We start from the raw sequence: 21766 nt of genomic DNA on the forward strand, positions 1-21766 counted from the left end.
GAGCTATGGAGCTGTCGATAAACAACACCTCTATCTGACTATGTCAGGAGCCTCAGCCACCTGGTTTCATGGCCCTGTGACGTCACCGCCTTCACTCATGTCTTTGTTTTGCCCATTGTTTTGTCTGANTGTTGCCATTTGCCCTAAAGTGTCCTTTCCTCTTAGAAACTGTGAAGTACTCACTTTTAACCCAGAAAAGGAATTAGAACAAACTTAGAATCCAGAAAATGTTTTGGTAACACTTTATTTGAACAGGTGTGCATAAGACTGACATGACACTGTCATAAACATGACATAACACCTGCCATGAACATAAAGACGTCTTTATGAATGTCTATGACAGTTGTCATGAAGTGTCATTCAGAAAATAATGACACTTTTAATGCAAAGTTGCTCTAAAAGTTGCATTAAAGGTCCATTAAAAGTGGCAACTTTGCATGATTTTGTAAATTATGATAATTTAATGCAGAGTTGGCACTTTTAATGGACTTAGACTGAAAAACTTAGAAGCCTGATTATTTAAATGTAAATCATTATAATTCATAGAGGTTTTTTTTTGTTTTTACCATGTCTGTAAATGTATTCACAATCTTTTTTCAAAAGCTACTTGCTTGTTAAATTAAATGTCCAAACAAAACCCGTTTCTAAAATATAGATGAGTTTAAGCCAACCAATCATTCTGAATTTTAGAGAAAAAACACAGAAGTTCACAAAGCTTGCTAAAAGTTTTAGCGTCTTTTTAGAGTCAAGCTCTTCAGATCTCAAACTGCAGTCGAAGGTTTTCCAAATAATTTTATAGCAATTTATTCATCTCCTCCTGAAGACAAGCTTCGTTTGACACGGAGAGGTTGTTCACTGGAAAACCTGCTAAGCATGTATAAAGTGGTAGCTGTTTGTTCAGCAGTTAATCTTCATGACACAATGTAAAATGTCATGTTTTTTGACAAATTGTCAAAAAAAAATAAAAAATCAAAACACTATTTAAAATCTCATGTTACAGGTTAAAGGAGGTACTGTCCTATGTTGCTCAATGCCTCATGTTTACCTTGGCTCCCTGCTGTCACTTTTGGCTCAGCATCAGAATGAAACTGTGACAGAGATTTCTGTTTTTTTTACTATTGTATTTCTAACTGACACAAGCAGCCATTCCTGTGTTGTTTGTCATAACTGAAAAGGGTTTGACTATTCAGTTTGTTTACTAATGTACTAGAAAAAAAACAGGTGTCCAACTTTCTTTCTCATTCTGGTAAAAACAAAGAAATGTAACAATAACAAGTGAGGATAAGCAAAGAATACCAAATTGGTGTCATAATTTTTTTTAATGACTGTACATATGGATTAAGTAGTAAAACAAACTGAAATGTATTTTGAAATGAAACGTATTATTCCTTTAAAAGTAAACACCCACATTTGTCCTTCATTTTTTAAAGAACGGGAGAAGCTGTAAAAGATTTGAGTGTTGCTGTTAAAGAAAATTAATTTCCTTTTCCTTTACATTCATTTTGAACTACAAGTTCAAAATGAATGTGTAATTACAAAGCAGATCTGAAATTCATTTTAAGCTTATCTGGCTCTAAATGTTGCATAATGTCCTCACATTCCTTCACATGAGTAGTCATTTCATGATTCATAGCTATTACAAATTATTTAATGACTAATCCTGCAACTGAATTTATGTCTCATGAAATCAGTCTATGCAATGGTGCAGATGAATCATGTGTTTGATTACTGACGGATGTGAAACTCACTTTCCTGGACCTGGTTGAAGGTCCGGAAGACCAACCAGCTCAGCAGGGTCAAGGCTCCAACAGCACCGAATTGTAAGAAAGGAGCCGTGTACTGCAAAGAGAGAACAAAAATATAAGAGGGCCAGCTTGGAGTCTGGAGTTAAACCTCTACATTGTGCTTGGCAATAAAAACTATTTCAATAATTTAGTGAGAAACGGAAAATGTAAATGACTATAATAAAGGTAGGCTTTAAAATTCAGTGAGACAGACATTATACATGCCCTTTTGGCTTTTTGGAGAAAAAAACTGCAAACTGAAGTGTGAAGTCGATTTGCATTTGCCAGCCATACTCAAACATATTTGCATTTTAAAAACAGTATGCACAAATTACAGTAATTTACAGTCTTTCAAAATGAAAAACTGTTGGCTGCTGAACTTCCTGCTTTGTTTGTAGCATTAAGTTTATAAAGCAGAAAATTTGCTTCTTCTCAAGTTTTATCTGCAAGCCCTGAAATATGGTACAGCTGATTTATCAGGAACTCATATAACAACAGAGAAAAGATGCTAGTGTCTGCAGCTTTGTGTTCATCTGAAGACATAAAACTACTACAACTAACCGCACATCAGATAAGTCTGATTGATTTCTATCAAAGAAGACTGTATGCTGGAAATGAATCAACCTTCAATAAAGTTTTAGTTTAGGGTTGTGCATATTTATGCAACTAGGTGATTGTAGAGTGTTTATATCCCTGTCGAACTGATTTTTCTGTCAAATTTTACAGGATATATGGCACATTAAAGTGTGAAAAAAAGCTACGAAACAATCATTGAGCCAATTTTTCAAGTCTCATGAACGTAAAATGATAAAAGGGTGCTTAGAGAGTCAAGAAACATCGCATTGCTTCTCTTATGTTAATGTAATATCAGTAACAACAGGCATTGGAAAAAAGGCAAAGAAAAAAAAAACCTGATCGGGTGAATCCCCAACTTTCACAAGCCACACACTCACTGTACCTGGAGTGACAGAGGAACAATATGCCATTCTTCTGGCTGTTTAAGGGTCATTACTACAATCATAGCAACGATGAGCACCACTCCGACACATATCAAAGCCTGCATATCAGAAAAGAAAATGTGATAGTTAGTCCTGTGATTAAATCTGATACTCTATGTTGACAAGTGAAGGTTTGTTCTACCTTGTGGATCCAGTGTAAGTCAAGATTTTCTCGTAAGACAACTTGGACCAGTGCAAAAAGCTGCAATCAAGATAAAATGTTTAAGTTTAGACAGAAACAGTTGAAGAAATCCAGTTTTATTCAATTTGATATGATGCTTCTCACCAGCAGCAGAAGGCAGTAGCTGGCAAACAGGGCAAAAATGATCATGGCCACCATGAAATAGTTCATATGCTTGTGAAGAAGGGAGAATAACAGCCTGATAATAGAACAGAAGAGATTAGGACTCGGGTAACAGAGTAAAAGCCACCACTAAAAACAAAAAAGCAAGAGTGGATCCTGGGTTTCCTGTTGTGATCACTCACGTATTAAAATCATCTCGGTCGTTGAAGATGACCAGCCAAATGTAAAGCCAGCAGACGGAAATTAAGGCCATAACAGTGACCATTACGCACCAGCAGGTTGAGCACTGTGGAAAGATAAGATCGTTATTTGTTAGGTTTCTAGGTAAAAATTATGCAGGTCATGCAGGTAAATGAGGTGAAAGATTTCAAACATTCTCTCCTTGTTGACTTTGTGCTCCTTACCATGACAGCTCAACTAAAACAACCCTTTATATTTTCTCAGGTAAACACACCTGTACTTTTACAATGGAAATGATAGGACATCGTCATCCTCCTTCTCTTTGTACTCCACGTAAATCTAGCAAAACCTGTCATGACTTGTAAGTTTATTAATTTTTTTTGGCGCAAACTGGAACCATTAGTCATCCATCTTCATCACCTCTTTATTAGTGTTTTAGCACTCTCTGACAAGCAAAACTGACAGTTTTTAATTTAAAATGTGATTAACAGAAGACAAACTTATTTGTAATATTTTTTTTTGAAGATTTCAGCCTTTTGTAGACTATTAATCTGTGGTTACTGGGAATAAAAGTTCTGCTCAATACTTTAAGTTATCCTTAACATTAGTAAAACAGTTAAAGTCTGTTAATTTACAGAGGTGCAACTCAGTAAATTAGAATATAACAAAAATGTTTATTTCACTTATTTAAAAATTTAAAAGGGGAAAGCCATTCAGATTCTCTATATTTCAAGCTTTTACTTCTGTAGTGTTTTTATTAAAAACCCAATAATTTGTTCAGCAAACAATTAGAATATTACCATAAATAAAATAAAATAAATGAGACTGCAGAGTGCTATATGAAAGTATATTTATGGAAAGTTAGGTGGAAGGAAAAAATGTGGTTAAAAAAAGACAAATACCAAATGTGAGTTTGGAGTTTCAGGACAGATGCATCAGATATGGACTTTTTAGCTGAATTAAGTGGTTGAGGATCCACCACACACTGACACATCCATGAAACTGGCTGTTGCATTCTTTGAGTTATACGTCTCCTGAACCAGAGGCAACATCACAAAACCGACTCGACTGCTGCACAAAGGTCCAAATGTAAGATTTAAAGAAATCATTGTCCTGGACACAGAATCCAAGCTCCATCATGCTCAATAGGACTTTTCCTTCTTAGACATTTAATCTGCTGACTTTAATCCACTTGTTTTACTAAAAATTCTTTACTTTTCCCTCTTCTGTCAAGCTTTATGCTGATTTTGTTTTCCAGTAGGAGTTAGCAGTTGCCCACACTGCCAAAGATGCCAATACCTGTTGGAACTATCACAGTTCTTGATCAGCTAGCAATGGAGTATTGTCAACAAGAAGATGAAACACCAGACCTAACAATGCAGAAAAGCTGCTGTTGAAACAACCTGGGCTTCCTCACCACTCCAGCAGGGCCCCAGGCCTGCAGTAATTCATGCCAAAGAAGCCTGAAATGGCAGAGTTTTCATTAGCTGTAAGCCATAATCAAATTCAAGAGATACAAGAACATGAAATATATCACTGTGAATTTGACTGTGGTGCAGCTGTTGCTCAAAGGGAAGTGTAGCTGCTTGAGATCTTGAATATGTGGCTTTGATTCCAGCTTCTTTCTTGTGCCACATTTTAATGTGGCCCTGGGCAAGGCACTTAAAGCCAAGTTACCCACTGGTCTGCAGCATAAACAAGTCTCGGTTTGTGCATGCAACTAGGCGAATGTGTCTCTCGTGTAAAGCACTTTGAGTGGTTGGTAGAGAAAGCTAATAATAATAATAATAATAATAATAATAATAATAATAAATACATCCGTTCATCATTTCTTTTTCTTTCTTTTTTTACTGAATTACTGTTGACTGACCTTCTCTATCGACTAACAATTAATTGATAAGCAGCTATTTTCTCAAAAACCCGAGTTTTGTCTTGTAGGAAGAGGTCCGACCTTCTTTCCATGACATAAAGGGCAAATTTTCATAGCATGCTAATGTAGCTCCATGCAGAAGAGAATCAAGTGTTTATTTCAAAACAGAACCGCATAAAGTGCATCATGTATCCCACACCAGACTGGACCATTTCACTTTTCCGTTCTGGTATGCCGTTACCATTTTTATTCCTATATCAACTGAGTCCACTTAAAGCTGCAGTACGCAGCTTTTATAAAAACATGTTTTATTTTACATACATGTTAAAACTGCTGTCATGTTGTGACGGTTTGTGATGAAACAGAGAATCTGTGAAAAGATCAATCTTCACCCTGAGCTACTGTTGCTGTCTGAACAAATACACAGCTCCCGACCAAAAACAACCAATCAGAGCCAGGAGGAGGGTCTTAATGCTGTCAATTAATCTTATGTTCATTGCTAAATGTGCTAATGGTAGAGAAACAACTTAATGTACCTGGAAAACTGTTTATCCACTGTCGTCAGTGGCCATACTAACTAGCCTGAGCATTCACTACCAGTGAAGCCGGGGGAGGGATAAGCAGCACCACATGGGGGATGATTGACAGCAATAAGACCTGACACTGATTGGTTGTTTCTTATTAGCACTGGGAGCACTGAAAGAAGGCGGAGGAACTTGATTTTTTTCTCGGACTATCTGTCTCATACCATATTTCATCAAATATGTAAAAAAAAATAAAATAATTTTTAACAAAAGTTACATACTTTTGTTAAAAAAGTATGTAACTGGTCAGCTTTAAGGATGACCAGCGGCGCCCTCTTCTGGATAGTGGGAAACTACAACACTAAGAAAGTCTAAATTGCTTGGAATTCATTTTAATCTGATAAACCATTGATCGACAATTAATTAAATGCTTGTTTGGACCTGAAATTCTTTATGTATACGCACCTTGCTCTCATTGTCCCTGTGCGTCTCCCGACAGCAGCTAAAGAAAGCTCTGCTGAAACCTCTGCAACATCTGCCCAGGGCCATCGCAGCTCTTTAAATTCACAGTGAAGAAAATGCCAGGAGGAGGATGGAGGAACTCTTATAATCCTTTCTGTGAACACAGAAAAGAAAGGCTGGTCTCATTCATCTCCCCAAGCACATGGAGCAATGAGGGAGGGGATAGAAAACAAATGAGGCAGAGGTTCTTTGGGTGCTAAGGCAATTTCTCAAAGGAGTCTGTGTACAAAAGAGGGTATAGTCACTAGCCTACAATGGCCAACACCATGGGGTACTGAGCGCTGCACAGTCAGGCCTGGGAGAGAACTCCAGCTTTTTGCAGCACAAATGGTCACAGTGACAGGCACAGCCAAGCACCGATAGCCTAGGCAGGAAACAAACTCCCAGTGAGTAAAAAGTTGCAAGCAGAGAACAGCTGGACCTGAAAAACAACTAAAAGTGTATAAGGGATTAGGCTGTCCATCACCTTTCTCGAAATGGGTCATATAACAAGATAGTCGACATGTTGGGACTCAGCATCCTTCAGTTGTGCCAGGTTTCGGTTGCCCGCACAAGGAAAGGACATGGGAAACGGTCCTGTCAGGTTGTGTCACTCTAAAATGAGTTATTTAGGGCATCAGTTGTGAAAACTACTGTTTTACGACCCGTTTCTCGCTAGACCTGCTTTCATTTGAGATTCTGCCAGTTTCTTTTTCACCTGAGTGGTTTTCGTTTTTACAGTTAAAGCCCTCAGGGTCTTCACTTGAGGCTTCAAATTTAGCTGCTAGGATCAAGTGAAGAAAGATACATCTTAATGTTGCATGCTGCTCTGAACAAGGTTGAAGCCTTACTGGTGGTTTATGAGATTTAATTACTTCAAAAGCACATTCCATTCATCATAGCATTGAAATCCACACATCACCACTGTAAGAGCAGAAACACGTAAAAGATGTGTGTAACTAAGCATTTTACAATGTTTCGATTTATAGGCTACTTTAGGTTTATGCCACGTAAACCTATTAACAGACAGAATACACATTGAAAGTAAATAATAATAATAATAATAATAATAATAATAATAATAATAATAATAATACTTTATTGATCCCCTAAATGGATAACATTATATATATATATATTTTTTTTTTTTTTAAATTAAATCCTTGTAGCACCTTTTTCCTCTTTATAGTTGGTGCCAGTATTAAACAATATTTAAACACGTTGCTTCGTGGAAAAACAAAGTCCCGTATAATTACGAACTGATGTAACTGCAGTGATTTACTAACTGGAATTATTTGTATGTAAACACAGCAGATGCGCGCGCAACTTGACTGTAGAAAGAGTCTGCTCACTGGTTGCCATGGTTGCATTTATCTGGCTGTTTTAAGACAAGCTAGCTTGTTTTCAGCGTACTTACAACAGCGTGATAAAATAAGTTATGCAACCAAATTGACATCAGTTACCCATTGGTGACCAGTGAGTGGATAAATGTCGACAGAAAATGGCCCAAATTTAAGTGGGCGGAGATTATTACTATCAGTATTAAATGAATTTTGTTCACGGTAAGATCGTCACCTCAATGAGAAGTGTCGAGTTCCTCCAGATAAGGCCGACATATTCATGATGAGCAAGAGCACCGGAGTAGGGCTCCTAAAATATCAGTTTTCATTAAAAAAACCAAACTAAACTAAATTAAATTCATATTTAGCTTGCAAAGGACAGATGAACAATCATTTCTTCATGTTTTGATCACAATTAGCCGTTAGCATTAACATCAAAATTAATGACAAAATGAAACACATTCAGATTTGCTGTAATAAAAGCACTTATGTTTACACTTAACATTATTATTGTTTCTATTTATTTTAAAATGACACCTAGGCATTAAAAAAACTGCTAGAAATAATTTGGAAGATTAGAGTTAATGGGGACCTGTTGGGGCAGGTCTGCATACCAAGTGAAACCAGGAAGTCTTGAACCTAAGCTGAAAGTAGAGCAAGAACTGTAGACTAACCACTTTGACAGCTTATGTCACGGTAACAAAAGGACACAAATATGTGATCGTTACCTGAAAACAATATGCTTCTTTGTTAAAACAGTAACCCACTTATGAATTTATGTGTTCATTTGTTCTGCAAAATTACTTTCTTCCTTGCAGTTTATGTTGGGGAAATAGAATAGAAAACAAAAATAACCACCTTCTGGCAGAGTAAATTATCACATGTAGAAACAACTTGCAATTTGTTTCACAAAGTTTTCTTTAAGACTTCATACCACATCATGCAACCTGTACTCAAAGAACTGTGGATTTCGAAATGAGCTTAATGAGAGATGTTAGAGAGTCAGGTTTAAACTGCTGGATAGACGAAATGAGGTTTAGCAAAACAACTTCCCCCTTAAAATAAATGTGAAATCTTTCTTTGTTCTTGTATTGCTGCAAAGGAGTTTATAGTGATAAGAATTGTGATACTAATCTGATGACATAGTTTAGTTTGTTGCTGTTTTTGCTTGAAACATTTTTCTTCTCCACTGTTAATACTTGAGAAAATAAATATAAATATTAAATATAAATATAATTAAATATAAATTTATATTTTATATAAATATATTTATATTTATATTTAAATATAAATATAATATATTTAAATATAAATATTCTTGAAAAATGAATAAATAAAATTCTACTGGGCTGCTTAGAGCAACAAATAGATCATCTAATCCAACTGGTGAAGGGGCCTATATGATAGAGATTGAGTTTTATTTTAAGAGACAAAATGTTAAATTGTTTGTCTTGAAGTTTTTTTGTTTTGCTTTGTTTTTATTTTTATTTTTAAAAAAAGGTTTTGTGGCCGTAGTAGACTTTTTTTCAACAGCAGCTGCGTGGACAGGAGAGCAAAGGGAAAGACGATGAAGCAAAGGACGTTTTGAGGATTGTACCCTCTGCATATATTTGTAATTTTGTGTTTTTATGATGTGAAACACTTTGAACTACTATTTCTATGTAAAAATTGTAGATAGAATTTATATTTTATTTACAAACTTCATTGCTAAAATGTGCCATATAAATAAACTTGATTGGTGATTGATATGCGATATGTCACTGAGCCACAACTAAATGTATGTTTTTCTAAAAAGAAAGTGTGATGAATTTCTTAACATTTTTTAACTTTAATTGTTATCACAATAAATGCCACAAAATAGATGAAAGTTTAAGTATTTGTTGCCTTTGCTTACTCAAGATGTTTTTCACCAAACATCTACAAATACTTTATATAGGTCAAAACATTTCAACTCTTCTTTACCGATGACCCATTTTTAGATTTCAAAGAGAAGCTTCATTGTTAGAAACCTTTTCAAATTCATTCACTGTTAAATTTTAACCTCCAGCAACTATTTCCTTCTCCCCTTTTTTATTGCATTACTTGGAAAACCTTTAACAACAAGGTGACCTTTTATTTATTTTAATTATTAACCATAAAAACTCCTTTTATACTTTTCCATCTAAAAAGCCTAAAAATAGCAATAAAATCTACAATTCTAACATTTTGTCACTGCTGAGATTTATCATTTTCTCATAATTTTTGTACTTTAATTTAATCTTTTTATTTGAGAAGTATTACTGGCAAACTCAACTAAATTTGTATGTGTATTTGTATGTACAAATAAAAAAATTTGTAGATACAATTTATATTTTATTTACAAACTTTATTGTACCCCCTAACTCTTCTTCTTTTTGTACTGTTCAATATATTTTTAGAAATGTATTAAGTATTGTTCAGAGTTAAGTGTTTTGTGTTCACATAAATACAAAAAGACATATAAAAGGAAACAAAAATAGTATATAAGACCAGACTGATAAAACCATTTGGCTTCAGCCTGTTAACTTTATGGCGAACAAATGTGCACATCTGATTAAAGGTTCTCTCCGCTGCATCATGGAGACAAACCCCTCTAATCTAACCACTTAATCATGCTTCTCAAAGAGGATTAAAACCACGCGCAATGTTTCCACCTAACCCTCTATTACCGAAATGAAACCACGAGTGACACACAGACCTTCAATCCGGTTCACAAACACGCGTTCTTTTTCGGATCCCGGCTCCGTTTGGCTCCTCTACATCTCTGCTTCGCTTCTCGCATCTTTTTGAATGCAGTCTTGATGCGTGGGCTGAATGAAAATTGGTCCTGATGAATGAATGTGGGGGCTCGGAGGGGGAAGGAGAGAGAGAGAGAGAGAGAAAGAGAGAGAGAGAGAGAGAGAGAGAGAGAGAGAGAGTGAGTGGGAGGATCCATGTGCGCTGCGCAGGTAGATGCTTTCAAAACCCGTATTTAGGTTTGTGAAAATGACTTTTATTTTAAAGTGTCGGTATATAAAAAAAAAAATAAAGGTCTTATTTAATTTGAAATGTTGTAAATGTTGCTTTAAAAAAAAGCAACATTTACTTAAAAGCAGCAAGAAAGTCATCGGTTCTAAACCCGACCTGATGTATTTCTGCATTGAATGTCAACGCTTGGATTCTCCCCGGGTCAGTCCAAAGACATAACGTTAAGGTAACTGTTTTTTTCTAAATTGTCCTTAGGCGTGTGTGAGTGTGTGTGCTTGGTTGCTTGTCCTGTGTGTCTCTTTATTGCCCAGTGACGGACTGGCGACCTGTGTCCACCACACACATCCCACCTCACCGGGAAAAGAGAGGAGTCAAACAATCAAACCACTGCTGCTCTTCTGTTAGGCAGCATACTGTCCTGCAGATAAAATCTCTTTATGAAATACTAATGGGAAATTTGATCACTTGTACCAATTCAAGTTACTGTGAGTCACTCTCCAAACTGAATGGTCGCTGATCCAACAACTGCTAAAGGAAAAGCTTTTGTTTCATTTTCTTTCTGAATGACAAAAGTAAATGTAGTGGATAGGAGTGGATCACGTGGTGCTTGTAGATCACTGGTGACTTCAATGAGTGGAGTGAGTAATTTTGCTGACCACTTTAAGCTTGTATGACTTTTTGTCTTTGATCACCTGCGAATCCGTTTTTATTCTGCTTTTGGACACCGATGTTCCGCCTTGGATATTGACAATATTGATGAAACTAAAACCATCTTAACTGCAGCTTGGATTTACGTTTTGACTAGGTGGTGCGTCAACAATGATTCTCCTATTCAGCTGCTCAGTGACCTCGTTTTACAGCCTTTAATATTTGTCAGCAAAAAATGGACAAAGAAGTTTCTCGCACAGCTGGAACGCCACCGCCACTGCACCAGCAAAAGAGGATCGCTTGACAGAGAAGTAGAAGACGACAGTGGTATGTAACCTGAATGTTTGGTGCTGTGCTCTTTTAAACGCAGTTTGGTTCTGAAGTTGTTGTGTTCTGTGACTCTGCGTGCGTTCAGTGAAGTTTAAGGATTTCCTTTATTTTGGATTAAAATAAGTGATAAAATGAGGGATCATCGTCTGCTGCATCTGTTGTCGAGAAAACCTGAAACGGATAAAAGAACGATCGTTCTCACCGAGGAAGCTCTCGCAAATAAAATTGAAAGTATCCAAAGAGAGCGGGAAAAGCATGTAAAGAAAATGAAAGGTGTAATATCATCTCTTTAAAAGCTAATGACAGATGATAAAAATTATTCACAAGTAAAATCACAGCTGGATGAGTTGACACACCTGTTCGATGATGCCAGTGTGTATCGCATGAATCTCTGCTGCCTTTAATTCCACTTAATGAGAAAGATAAACAAAATACATGGTTTTCAAGCATCACTAAATATAATAAGGGGTTTATTGAGGATGTTGAAATGTGACTTTTTGAAACAACTTCTGCAGAGTTAAATCAACACTACGCCGAGTCTACTTGGTCCCTTTCAGAATTGGCATTAATTTAACTCTTACAGAGTTATTTCAACAATAGTTTGAGTAGTTATAACTTTTTCAAATGTTAAAATTAATTTCTTGTTGAAATAACTCTGGAAAGATTTAAATTAGCACCAATTCTGATAAGGACCAAATAGACTCGGCATAGTGTTGATTTAACTCTGCAGGATTTGCTGTAAATGCTCAAGCAGGCCATCCTCTGACATGTTAGAGTCACAGGAAACTCTGTTAGGAGGAGGAGTGGAGGTTCAAGAGCAAATGGAACCTCAATTATCTGCTAATAATTGAAACAATGACATTCATGATGATGTGCTGCCATCTGACAGTGTTCAAGGAAGCAGGTCAAGCTCCAAAGAATCATCAACATCATCTGCACGTCTCAGGGCAGAAGCTGAAATGGCTGCCTTGCTCACACGTCACAATATGCCCGAAGAAAAACATGCTATTGAAGAACAAGAGGAACGACTGAGGAAAAGGAAAGAACAGCTTCAACTGGAAGCAGAAATAGCTGCAACTGCTGCAAAAGTAAAAGTGCTGAAAACTGGATCTGCAGTGCAAAGCTCAGTTTCATGGAAATCGAATGGAATAGAATCATATTTTAAAACAAAAGGAAATGCTGTTGAAAGTCTTAATGCAAATACTTTTGTTCCAAAAGGAGAAGTGCAGTTAATGACAATGCAGAGCTTCAAATAAAAACAGTGCAACTAAATGTGACAAAGAAAACGTCTGCACCTCTTTTTCTGGGGCTTTCTCATCCTGAAAGCAGAACAATATCACATATGCCTCTGCAGCAAGCTGCTCACTCAGCAACCAGTGAAAATCTGTTATCCATCATGGAGAAACAAAATAAATTAACTTTCATGTTGGTTCGTCAACAAAGTCTCTCTTTGTTACCCAAAAGAGACATTTAACCTTTTGATGGCGATCCGCTTCATTTCCAGGCCTTTATGTGCTCATTTGATCAGGTCATTGACTCAAAGACTGGTGATCCTGAAGATTGCCTGCATTAGGGCAATCTAATGCCCTAATGCATTAGATTAGGGCATTAGATTGCCCTAATCTAATGCCCTTTTGACCAATGGCTTTGGTCAAAAGCTACCAAAGCCATTGGTAGCTTTTGACCAATGGACTGGTCAAAAGCTACCACCATATGTCTGATGGTGCTGGATGTGTAAAAGCAAAGACTGTTCTGTATGAGCACTTTGAAAATGGACATGTTATTGTAACTGCTTATCTGAATAAAGTTCAGCCGTGCCCATTGATTAAATCAGAAGACGGAAAAGCTCTTCAGGCAAAGAACTGTTTGTTCTTACGTGGATGTTGCAATGCGAAGGAGGAAGTTCGTGACCTTTCCCTATTCAGCTGCTCAACAACCTTGTTTGAAAGTCGCTAATAGTAAAGAATGCAAACATCTTTGTGCATATCTCCAATGTTTTTGATAAATCTGGCAAATAAATACAAGTAAATGGATCAATAATTAATAAACTCAACTAACAAAAGAATGAAAGAACAGAGAGGAGGAAAACCCCAGTTATTCCTTGGAAAAAAACTGGCCTAATTTTTATTTATTTTTATTTTACTACGGCTACCTTCGTATATAGTTGCATATTTGGTGAGTCATTTGCTTCTATTTCTGCACAGGAATAATAGAGTGTTAAAAGCTGAAATATTAGCTCAGGTAAGAGAAGAAGCTAATGCTCATAGAAGCGGAAAAGTGAGTGATTGAGTTTCTTCTCTGGAATGGAGTTGCGCATTAGCTGAATCTAGTTCTTTTGTTCTGTGACTGGTGCCAGGCTACGTAGCAATTACTCCTTCAGAGCTCATTGCACATTGTCACTATCTACAGGTGTTTGTGCTTTGGCTAATGTGGTCTTCTCAAATCACTTCTGAACTTTATGGATTATTGTTTAAAAAGGCTTGACATATTTAGTGTTGCAATTATAATTAATTCCTACGTTTCCTTGACTAATAGTCATCTTCTCCCAATCTGTTTGTTCTTTTTCACAGCTGTTCCTTTCCTGGTTCATCTGTTCATTCTGCTCTACACTGCTTGATACTACTCCTGGTTTGCTTTTAAACCTATTTAGCATTATCTTCAGTGCACATCTCTGGATTTTCAGCCTTGAACTTTGTTTTTGTAAACTGCTTTTTGTCAATTTAATGCCTTTATTTCTGCTCCTCTTCTGCCTACATTTGATCCTCCTTTAATGACAGAGGGAAATGAAGAGTTGAATTGTTTTTCATGCAGTCCTAATACAACTTTTACACTAAAATAATATATATATATAAAAAAACAGTTACAAAAGCTGTTGCGCAATTACATATTGTGTAAGTTGTCTTTGCGGTAGACTAACTAGCAAAAGTAGAGAATAGTCTGGGAATTAATTAATAAGAGGCAATAAATCATTAACAACTTACGAGTTTTAAACAATTTGATCAAGACTTGAAAATCACTAAGATTCAAGAGCTGCTTACAGAAGAGGAGCCTAAAGCAGAAGTGCATTCCTAATACAGCTCAAGCTACAAAGATCCGCTTCATAACTTTGAGTGTTTTTAAAAGTCCAGTATTTTGGAATAATTATTCACAAACTGATTTTATTCCAATGTGCATATGCTGGTAAAAGTGGACGTGCTATCAGATTCTACATTGCTGCTCTTCCTGTTTGACATGTTCCACTCACAAACTGCTACAAAAACATGGCTGTGCTCTCCAGGGGTGTGCATGTCACGTTCATTGTTTTATCAGGAAACCTTAACCATAAATCATGTCAGTCTTTGTCTTCTACTTTCCTATAACCTTGGATTCCACTTGTGCTATCTAAATTAATACCAAAGGTGTTCAATGCCACCCCAGTCACATGATATCTCCTAAGGCAACGTACGTACATCTGCTTTTCAAAGATGTACCAATTGCAAATCTGTTTGCAGCAATTGTAAACGTTGAGTTTGGGGCATGGCCAGCAGCAGCGTCTTTGGATCTAAAGTGAGAAAACGGCCCTGAACAGCTCATTCTGAAATAAACTCAGAACGGACCAGACTGAAGTCTCATTATCTAAGAATAATTTTCTGTAAAAAATAAAAAAATGTAATGAACATGTTCAAGGAATGTAACTGTAGCCTCCTAAGCTTTATATTTTTGTGTTTCTAGTTTCCCTTAGATTAGGGGTGGGAGGTAACGTTTCCCAACATGTTGTCAGAAGGGTTCTGTTTCAGTTATTCTTGATTCTTAAAGAATCTTCTGAAAATAGGTTTTTGTCATACATTTTTCCCATTTCAGAGCAACAAAGAACAAAAACATCATCAACTTTATAATGTCATAAACTGGACAGAATGATAGGTACAAAAACATTTGGCCTCCCTTGCTGTTATCAAAGGTTTTTTGTTTTTTGTTTTTTAAACAACTTTAAAATATCTTAGGTCATCTAAATCTAAATCTAAAATGTACCTCAGGCATATTTAGATTTATATATACACATATGCGTGTGTGTGCGTGTGTGTGTGTGCATGCATAGTTGGGGGTCCCACGCTGGAATACGCTGAAGATATGTTTATAAATAAATAAGCGAACATCTTGTGTGATCAAAACAAGTTTCATGTCAGAACTTGACAAGACTTTCTTTTGGCTGGGTGGCAGCTTTACGCCTACATTCACAAGAATTAAACCCATGTAAAATTGAGGCAGTAAGAGTCCATTAGAGATTTCTAGATTCTTCACAGAAAGACGAGATGCTCCACAGAATAGCTTCAGAAATGAAAAGCAAACTTGAGATCACCTCCATTGTCTAGTTTAGAACCCAGGAACGTGTAGCGTTGTAATGTAAAAGTAAACCCACAACCTTTTTTAACAGGAACATCAATGAAGATGCATTCAAGACATTGGAATGCACAAACGTAATGAAAACAATGTGAAAATTAAATAGAAAGGCTGATAAGATCCTTCTTCAGGTGTCAAAGTACCAACTTGCCCTTTATGCAATATGTTTTTTTATTTCCTGCTCATTTCCCACTGCTGAAAGATCTGAGATATTATTTTCCAGCAACGCTATTTTAAAATGTTTTAATATAATTTTATTTTCCCAGAAATGAACCCCAAACATTTCAGAGGAACCTGAAACAAATGTCACAACCTACCAGCATCCTCACAGATCCATTTGACAGCAACTCTTTACACAATCTGAATGAACTTTTTGAACTGCTGAGATCCGAACCACAAAAATAAAACGGAGAACCGCTAGACTTCTGCAAAACCTCTGCTTCAAAATGTTTAATCTTTTCTTTTCCTTTTTAACAATATGCTTTTAACGAAACAACTGAACTGATTTGAAAACGCAGTGCACAAAACACAATCCTATAAGAGCAGTTGAAGTGACGGTTTGGAAAATAATAACATAAATAAAAAAACAGTTTCATAGTAACTGGACCAGCTGCAACATGTAGAAGTGGAGTTTAGAGGCACAACCATGCATGTTTAGACCATCTGCTTCGCATCAGGGTTTATAACAAGGGAGGCCAAATATTTTTGTACCTCCGGCATATTTTAGGTTTAAAGCTATTTATATTTAATCAGGCAGTTTCTGACAGGAAATGAAAAAGATGTCTCCAAACAAGATGAGACAATAAAAGTGGGATATCATGTCAGAAAAAAAGTCCATTTACCTTTAAATTCTAAATTAAGATATTTCTATCTTTTTTGGAACAATCTAACAAAAAGTTTATTTAGGCTTTAAACTGATTAAACCCTTCTTTTTTATTGCTGACTAGTATTTTACTTGTATCCTCTGGTGTTTTGATGATTTATGTTTAATAAACTCCAAGTCTGAGTTTGGTTTCCATCACCCTAATCTTTAATTTCCTCCACAAATTCTCCATCAGGCTGCAGCTGCTTGGACCCCCAAAACTAATATTAAACTAATTAATATTACTGCCACTCAGAAAAACCCGCTGCTAAAATCAGTAAATTGACCTTTGGAATTACCAATTTGGGGCTTATTTACACATTTGTGAAATCAAATAAAGTGCTTACAAATCAATGAATCCATAAATAATTGAGTGCACATCTGTAATTTTTCTAGTCTCAATTTTATCTTTAATTACATTTAATTATTTAAAAAAAAAAACTCAAATGAAGACTGGAATTATATTTGAGCTCATTACTGAACACAGTAATGTCCAAACACAGGAATTTGAAATGAATTAATTCTCAATGTAAATGCAAGTAAAATCCCAGACAATATTTAATTAAACAAACATCGAGGACTTACTGAGTTTCCCATAAAGAAAACAAGCAAACTGATAATCAAGGAAATTAAACTATAATAAAACAGGATCCAAACCAAACACACCAGTTAAAATCTTAACCGCTTTTCCTTACAACCAACAGGCACTAAACACAAAGCCAAGGAGTAAAATAAAAAAACTATAGAGGTGGAAATAAACCCCTACATGCAGGACAGGTGTAGAGATAAGCTAATCTGAAACAGGTGTGATGGGAGATTAAAAAGCAGAACTAAATAAATGCAGCAAACCAGGACAGGGTCTGAGTTGGTACTGAAAGACGATCAACCATTATGCAAGACGACATAAGAAACCATGAAGGCAAACAGAAACCAGTTCATAAAACTAACAGATACTGACCAAATTAATTCTTACTTCCTGTTAGAGAAGCTGAGTGACATGACCAGGAAGCTGAAAGTGAAATATGAGATGAAACAGTCTAGTCTTCACTTATTCCTTTTTTATCTCATTAAACATCAGAAGTATGATAGTTTTTTAAAAGGTGAGACATAAATTCCTATTTTACAGTTAAACATCTGCTATTTAAAGATACACATCTGAAACTGTATTAATCAGGATGACTGTAGCTATATTTTTATTTCAGAAAATTAAGTATGAACAGCATCATTAACCTTTGACAAAATTGTTGTCAGGTTGAGCTGCATCTAAGTGTAGGCCAAAAAATGAGTCGCTGCAGCTGATCCAGACGCTGCTGCAGGCATTCGCACTAAAACTAAAAAAATAGTTTCAGGAGTTTCAGAAAAGAGCTGTATAAACCTCAAAAACACTTATCTAAAACTTAAATATAAGGAAAATGAGCTTTTTATCCTTCTTGGTTCTACATATCATTTATTGTACTGCATATATTTACTAGGTCCACAAAGGAGCACTGTCTCAGGTAGCACCTTTATGACTGACCATCACAGCTCCAATTTCCCTGAATTTCTCAACGATCATTAGACAGGATTTCATGCAACATACTGTTGCCTCATTTAATGATGCACATCATCATTATTTAGACGGTGTACTGGCAAGACGTTGGGGAAAGAAAATACACAAACAGTTGGAATTTCTTAACTGGAGGAATGACAAGGTGTGGCATTAAACTATGAGGAAAGTCACACAAGAAAATGTACTTAAAATGTCAACACTTCCCCTCATGTCTGCAAACCATCCCTCTTTTATTTGTTGATTTTTCCAGGAAGCTAAACAAAAGAGCAGTTGTCATTTTCAGGAAATGTTTGACTGAACTTGTACTGTGTTTCTCGGGAATATGGGTGGAATAATATGCAAAAACAGAAAAAAAACAAACAAAAAAAAAACACGGAGGATTGTGTTGAAAAAACAAGGACAGATTTATGACTGTCTTAAAAAAATCTGGTCTGATGAGAGGAAATTTAAAAATCTTTAAAAGAGAGGAGTAAAACTTCCCGGCAATAAGATATATTATTCTATTAAAAGGAACAGTGGGTGTGTGGGACAATTTAAGGAGAAAGATGAAAGACTATATTAGATTTAGTTCAAGTTTAAATTGTAGTATGAATTGAACAGTAAAGCATACTACACAACTCGGAGTTTGATCACAAGAAACAGTAGAGTATGCTATTATTGAATGTCAAGAAGACATATTCTTCAGTGTAAGTCTCTTTAGCAAAAGTACAGCTGAGTTACTTAGTTTAAATTCTAATAATTTTATAGGAGGACGTCTCTTTTCGTTATTTATAAAATCAGAACTTTTTAGAAAAGGTTTTCTTTGTGGTTCACAGTTTAATACCAAGAAAAAGATGACGATAATGATTCCTGGCAGTGGGTGGCGACAACGAGCTGGATTCCTCTAGTGGCGCAGGAGAAGAAGTGCAAACTGTTAGTTACCAGGCAGGTAATAGAAACTCTACATCTTTCTCTTTTCGTATTTGTTCTAAATATGCTGTAAATAATTTGGGTAACAATGCTGAGGTAAAGATTAGACATTGAAGACGTGGTTGAAACGTGTTGAAAAGTTGGTTTATCCAGCCGAAATAGCTTGAGTTAGCATTATTTTGTAGCAACTGCTAACTGATATGAGTTTTCAGTTGTTTTTAATAAGACATAAAAGATGTTTTACTGAACTATGCTTAACTTAATATAGTGCGGATTCCTTTCGAGGTGTTTCTGAGTGGTAAGGTCGAAATGAGCAGTGAACGTTAAGTATTGATGAACTTGTGTTTCTATAGGAGTTTAAATGAACGATGGATCAGAAGATTCCTTATGATGACTACCAGCTCCCAGTGGTTTTCCTGCCTTCATATGAAAACCCACCGGCTTGGATTCCTCCTCAGGAGGTAAGACGAGACATAAACTGTTCTCTTCAAATCTCGTCTGTAGGGGAAGGAAGATCTGTGGACCGCAATAAACACAAGACTTTAGTTTCGTAGTGTTTTTGTCAGTAAATTTGAATAACGTTAGAAAGTTAATTTATGTTGGTCATCTTGTCACATCGATTCATTTCACATATAGAGTGGTATATTTCAAGCGTTTATTCGTGTTTCATTTAGATGATTATGACTTGCGATTAATAAAAATACAAAATTTCATTTCTGAAAGAATATAACATACTAGCAATAATAAAAAAAGGTTAAAAGAAGGATGTTATAAAAACACAGTTTTGGTTTTCCTTCATGCCTAAAAACTTTAATAGTACACAGTTTGTACTTCAAGAAGTTCCAAATTGAGTGTTTATTTGCTTATTGTGCCATGTTAAAATACTAATATGTTTTTTATTAAAACTACAACTCTTTTACTTTACTTGTTTTCTTTGTTTATTTGCATGGAGACAAATGTTAAGTATTAACTGGTTTGCAATGCATGTCCCCAGATGGACCTTAAATAACATGAAACAATTTAAAAGACAGCAAAACAACATGTCAGGATAAAATATCACACACACAATACAAATCCTAACCTAAAACTGCACACTTATTATCTTAAACTCAGTTTTTAAATCTGTGATGCCTTTTCTTCTGTTTGTGAAAATTAATAATAAAATTATGTAACAGAATTACAATTAAATTTAGTAGTAGTTCCTAAGTGCTTATTGTGCAGAATATTAAACGNCTTTGTCCTTTTCGTTTTTNTCATGCAGTGAGACAAGTGTAACAAGCTGATTAGATCAGCTGTGGCTAGAGTACTTTATTTAACAGATGTTTCCCTCATGTATTGCTAGCTGTAATTTTGCTAGCTGTTAACTCTGTTAACCTTATAAAGAGTGATGGATGAAGTCTTTAACTCAAAGACTTGCTTGTCTTTTCCAATCTGAAATATTTGCAAACTGCCAAATCTGTCATTCTTGTAAGTAAGAAAAAAGTGTAGGAGCCCATAGAAACGGTAGGATACAGAATTTTGCCAAGAGCTAATTTTACAGTACTGGTTTAAAAAGTAGCCCTTCGCCCAGCTGCTGAACCGAAAGAAAATAACTGGTTTCTGATTTTACCAGAGCATGGCCAGCTACAATTACAGCCCCTGGGGAATAATTAGGGATCTGAAGATCGGAAAAGGACATGCAGATTATTTACTGTCCAGGCCACAATTATTTTCCTTGACAGGAGGGCAGTGACATTAACCATCAGCAGCAACGCCATTTTCCCAACGTATACGATATAGCATAAGGATGTTTTATTGAAGAAGAACCTTATGACAAATTTATTTAATTTACATGTAAACACATCAAAACTTTTTATTTTTATTTCCTTTATAAGAGTTTTATTACCTTCTATCTCTTTGTATACAGTGTTGCTGTTTTTTTTTTTTTTTTTTGTAATTTATGTCCAAGTATTTACTACAAAATTACAGAAAATCTTTGTTTTGAAACATAAAAAAGGCCTGGAGCTCCACAAATTCAGTTAAATTACATTTTGCATGAGTCCACTTGTAATTTAAAGGAAAATTAAAGTGGAGAAAAGCATAAGCTATTAAATTAGTCAAATAAAAATACTGAAGTGAACTGAAATAAGGTTGATTTGAACCAGTAGCAGGGAAGCATCAGTTCCTAAAATTCAACAGTATATCATCTGAAAGACAAGTTTCTCCGTCAACTTGGAAATAAAAGTTAACTTTTAAATGGGTCTTCTACCATGAAGACGTGTTTAAAACAAACCTTTCATTTAGTGGGAAGGAAATATATCAAAGATACTCGTTGTTGGTTTATAAATTGACAGTTTCAGCTTAGAAAGAAAACTCAAAATGTTGAAATGCAGACAAACCAAAGGCAGGAGCGACGTTTTATGACCTGACACACAGGAAGCAATATTTGCTTTGCTGCTTCAGGTCAGTATTTAGAAGTCAACTGACTTTAATCTTTGACTGAAAATATGAAGATGTCTTCAGTTATCATTGCATCTGAAAGCTGTTGAACTCATTACCGTGTTTCCCCGAAAGTAAGACAGTGTCTTACTTTCTTTTTATCCCCAAAAGCCCCACTATGTCTTAC

The 21766-nt window shown here is 35.7% G+C and overlaps 2 protein-coding genes and 1 long non-coding RNA gene across 6 annotated transcripts in view; 2 read left to right on the forward strand and 1 right to left on the reverse strand.

Moving 5' to 3' along the window:
- Positions 1-365, forward strand: part of LOC106940962 (uncharacterized) — an 11542-nt gene extending 11177 nt beyond the window's left edge. The window contains exon 3 of the long non-coding RNA XR_001423230.1: positions 355-365. This is a non-coding gene — a long non-coding RNA (uncharacterized LOC106940962). The remainder of the gene's footprint in view (positions 1-354) is intronic.
- gdpd2 (glycerophosphodiester phosphodiesterase domain containing 2) overlaps positions 1-10405 on the reverse strand; it is a 20802-nt gene extending 10397 nt beyond the window's left edge. For 2 of the 3 annotated variants that reach the window (XM_015023750.1, XM_015023743.1), the window contains exons 1-7: positions 10218-10405; positions 6126-6276; positions 3269-3372; positions 3069-3162; positions 2925-2984; positions 2743-2841; positions 1749-1839 (exon numbers count right to left, since the gene is read on the reverse strand). In XM_015023750.1, coding sequence (XP_014879236.1) covers positions 1749-1839; positions 2743-2841; positions 2925-2984; positions 3069-3162; positions 3269-3372; positions 6126-6209 — 532 coding nt within the window. In that variant the 5' untranslated portion in view covers positions 6210-6276; positions 10218-10405. The remainder of the gene's footprint in view (positions 1-1748; positions 1840-2742; positions 2842-2924; positions 2985-3068; positions 3163-3268; positions 3373-6125; positions 6277-10217) is intronic. The other variant, XM_015023758.1, reaches the window with a different exon arrangement.
- Positions 10406-19071: 8666 nt separating this feature from the next.
- The window catches only part of pdzd11 (PDZ domain containing 11), a 15294-nt gene continuing 12599 nt past the window's right edge, over positions 19072-21766 (forward strand). The window contains exons 1-2 of one of the 2 annotated variants that reach the window (XM_015023843.1): positions 19072-19180; positions 19515-19622. In XM_015023843.1, the coding sequence (XP_014879329.1) occupies positions 19530-19622 (93 nt within the window). In that variant the 5' untranslated portion in view covers positions 19072-19180; positions 19515-19529. The remainder of the gene's footprint in view (positions 19181-19514; positions 19623-21766) is intronic. The other variant, XM_015023850.1, reaches the window with a different exon arrangement.

The sequence above is a fragment of the Poecilia latipinna genome, unplaced genomic scaffold, assembly GCF_001443285.1.
Source record: "Poecilia latipinna isolate Pla-1442-1.1 unplaced genomic scaffold, P_latipinna-1.0 Scaffold90, whole genome shotgun sequence".
Classification (NCBI taxonomy): domain Eukaryota; kingdom Metazoa; phylum Chordata; class Actinopteri; order Cyprinodontiformes; family Poeciliidae; genus Poecilia; species Poecilia latipinna.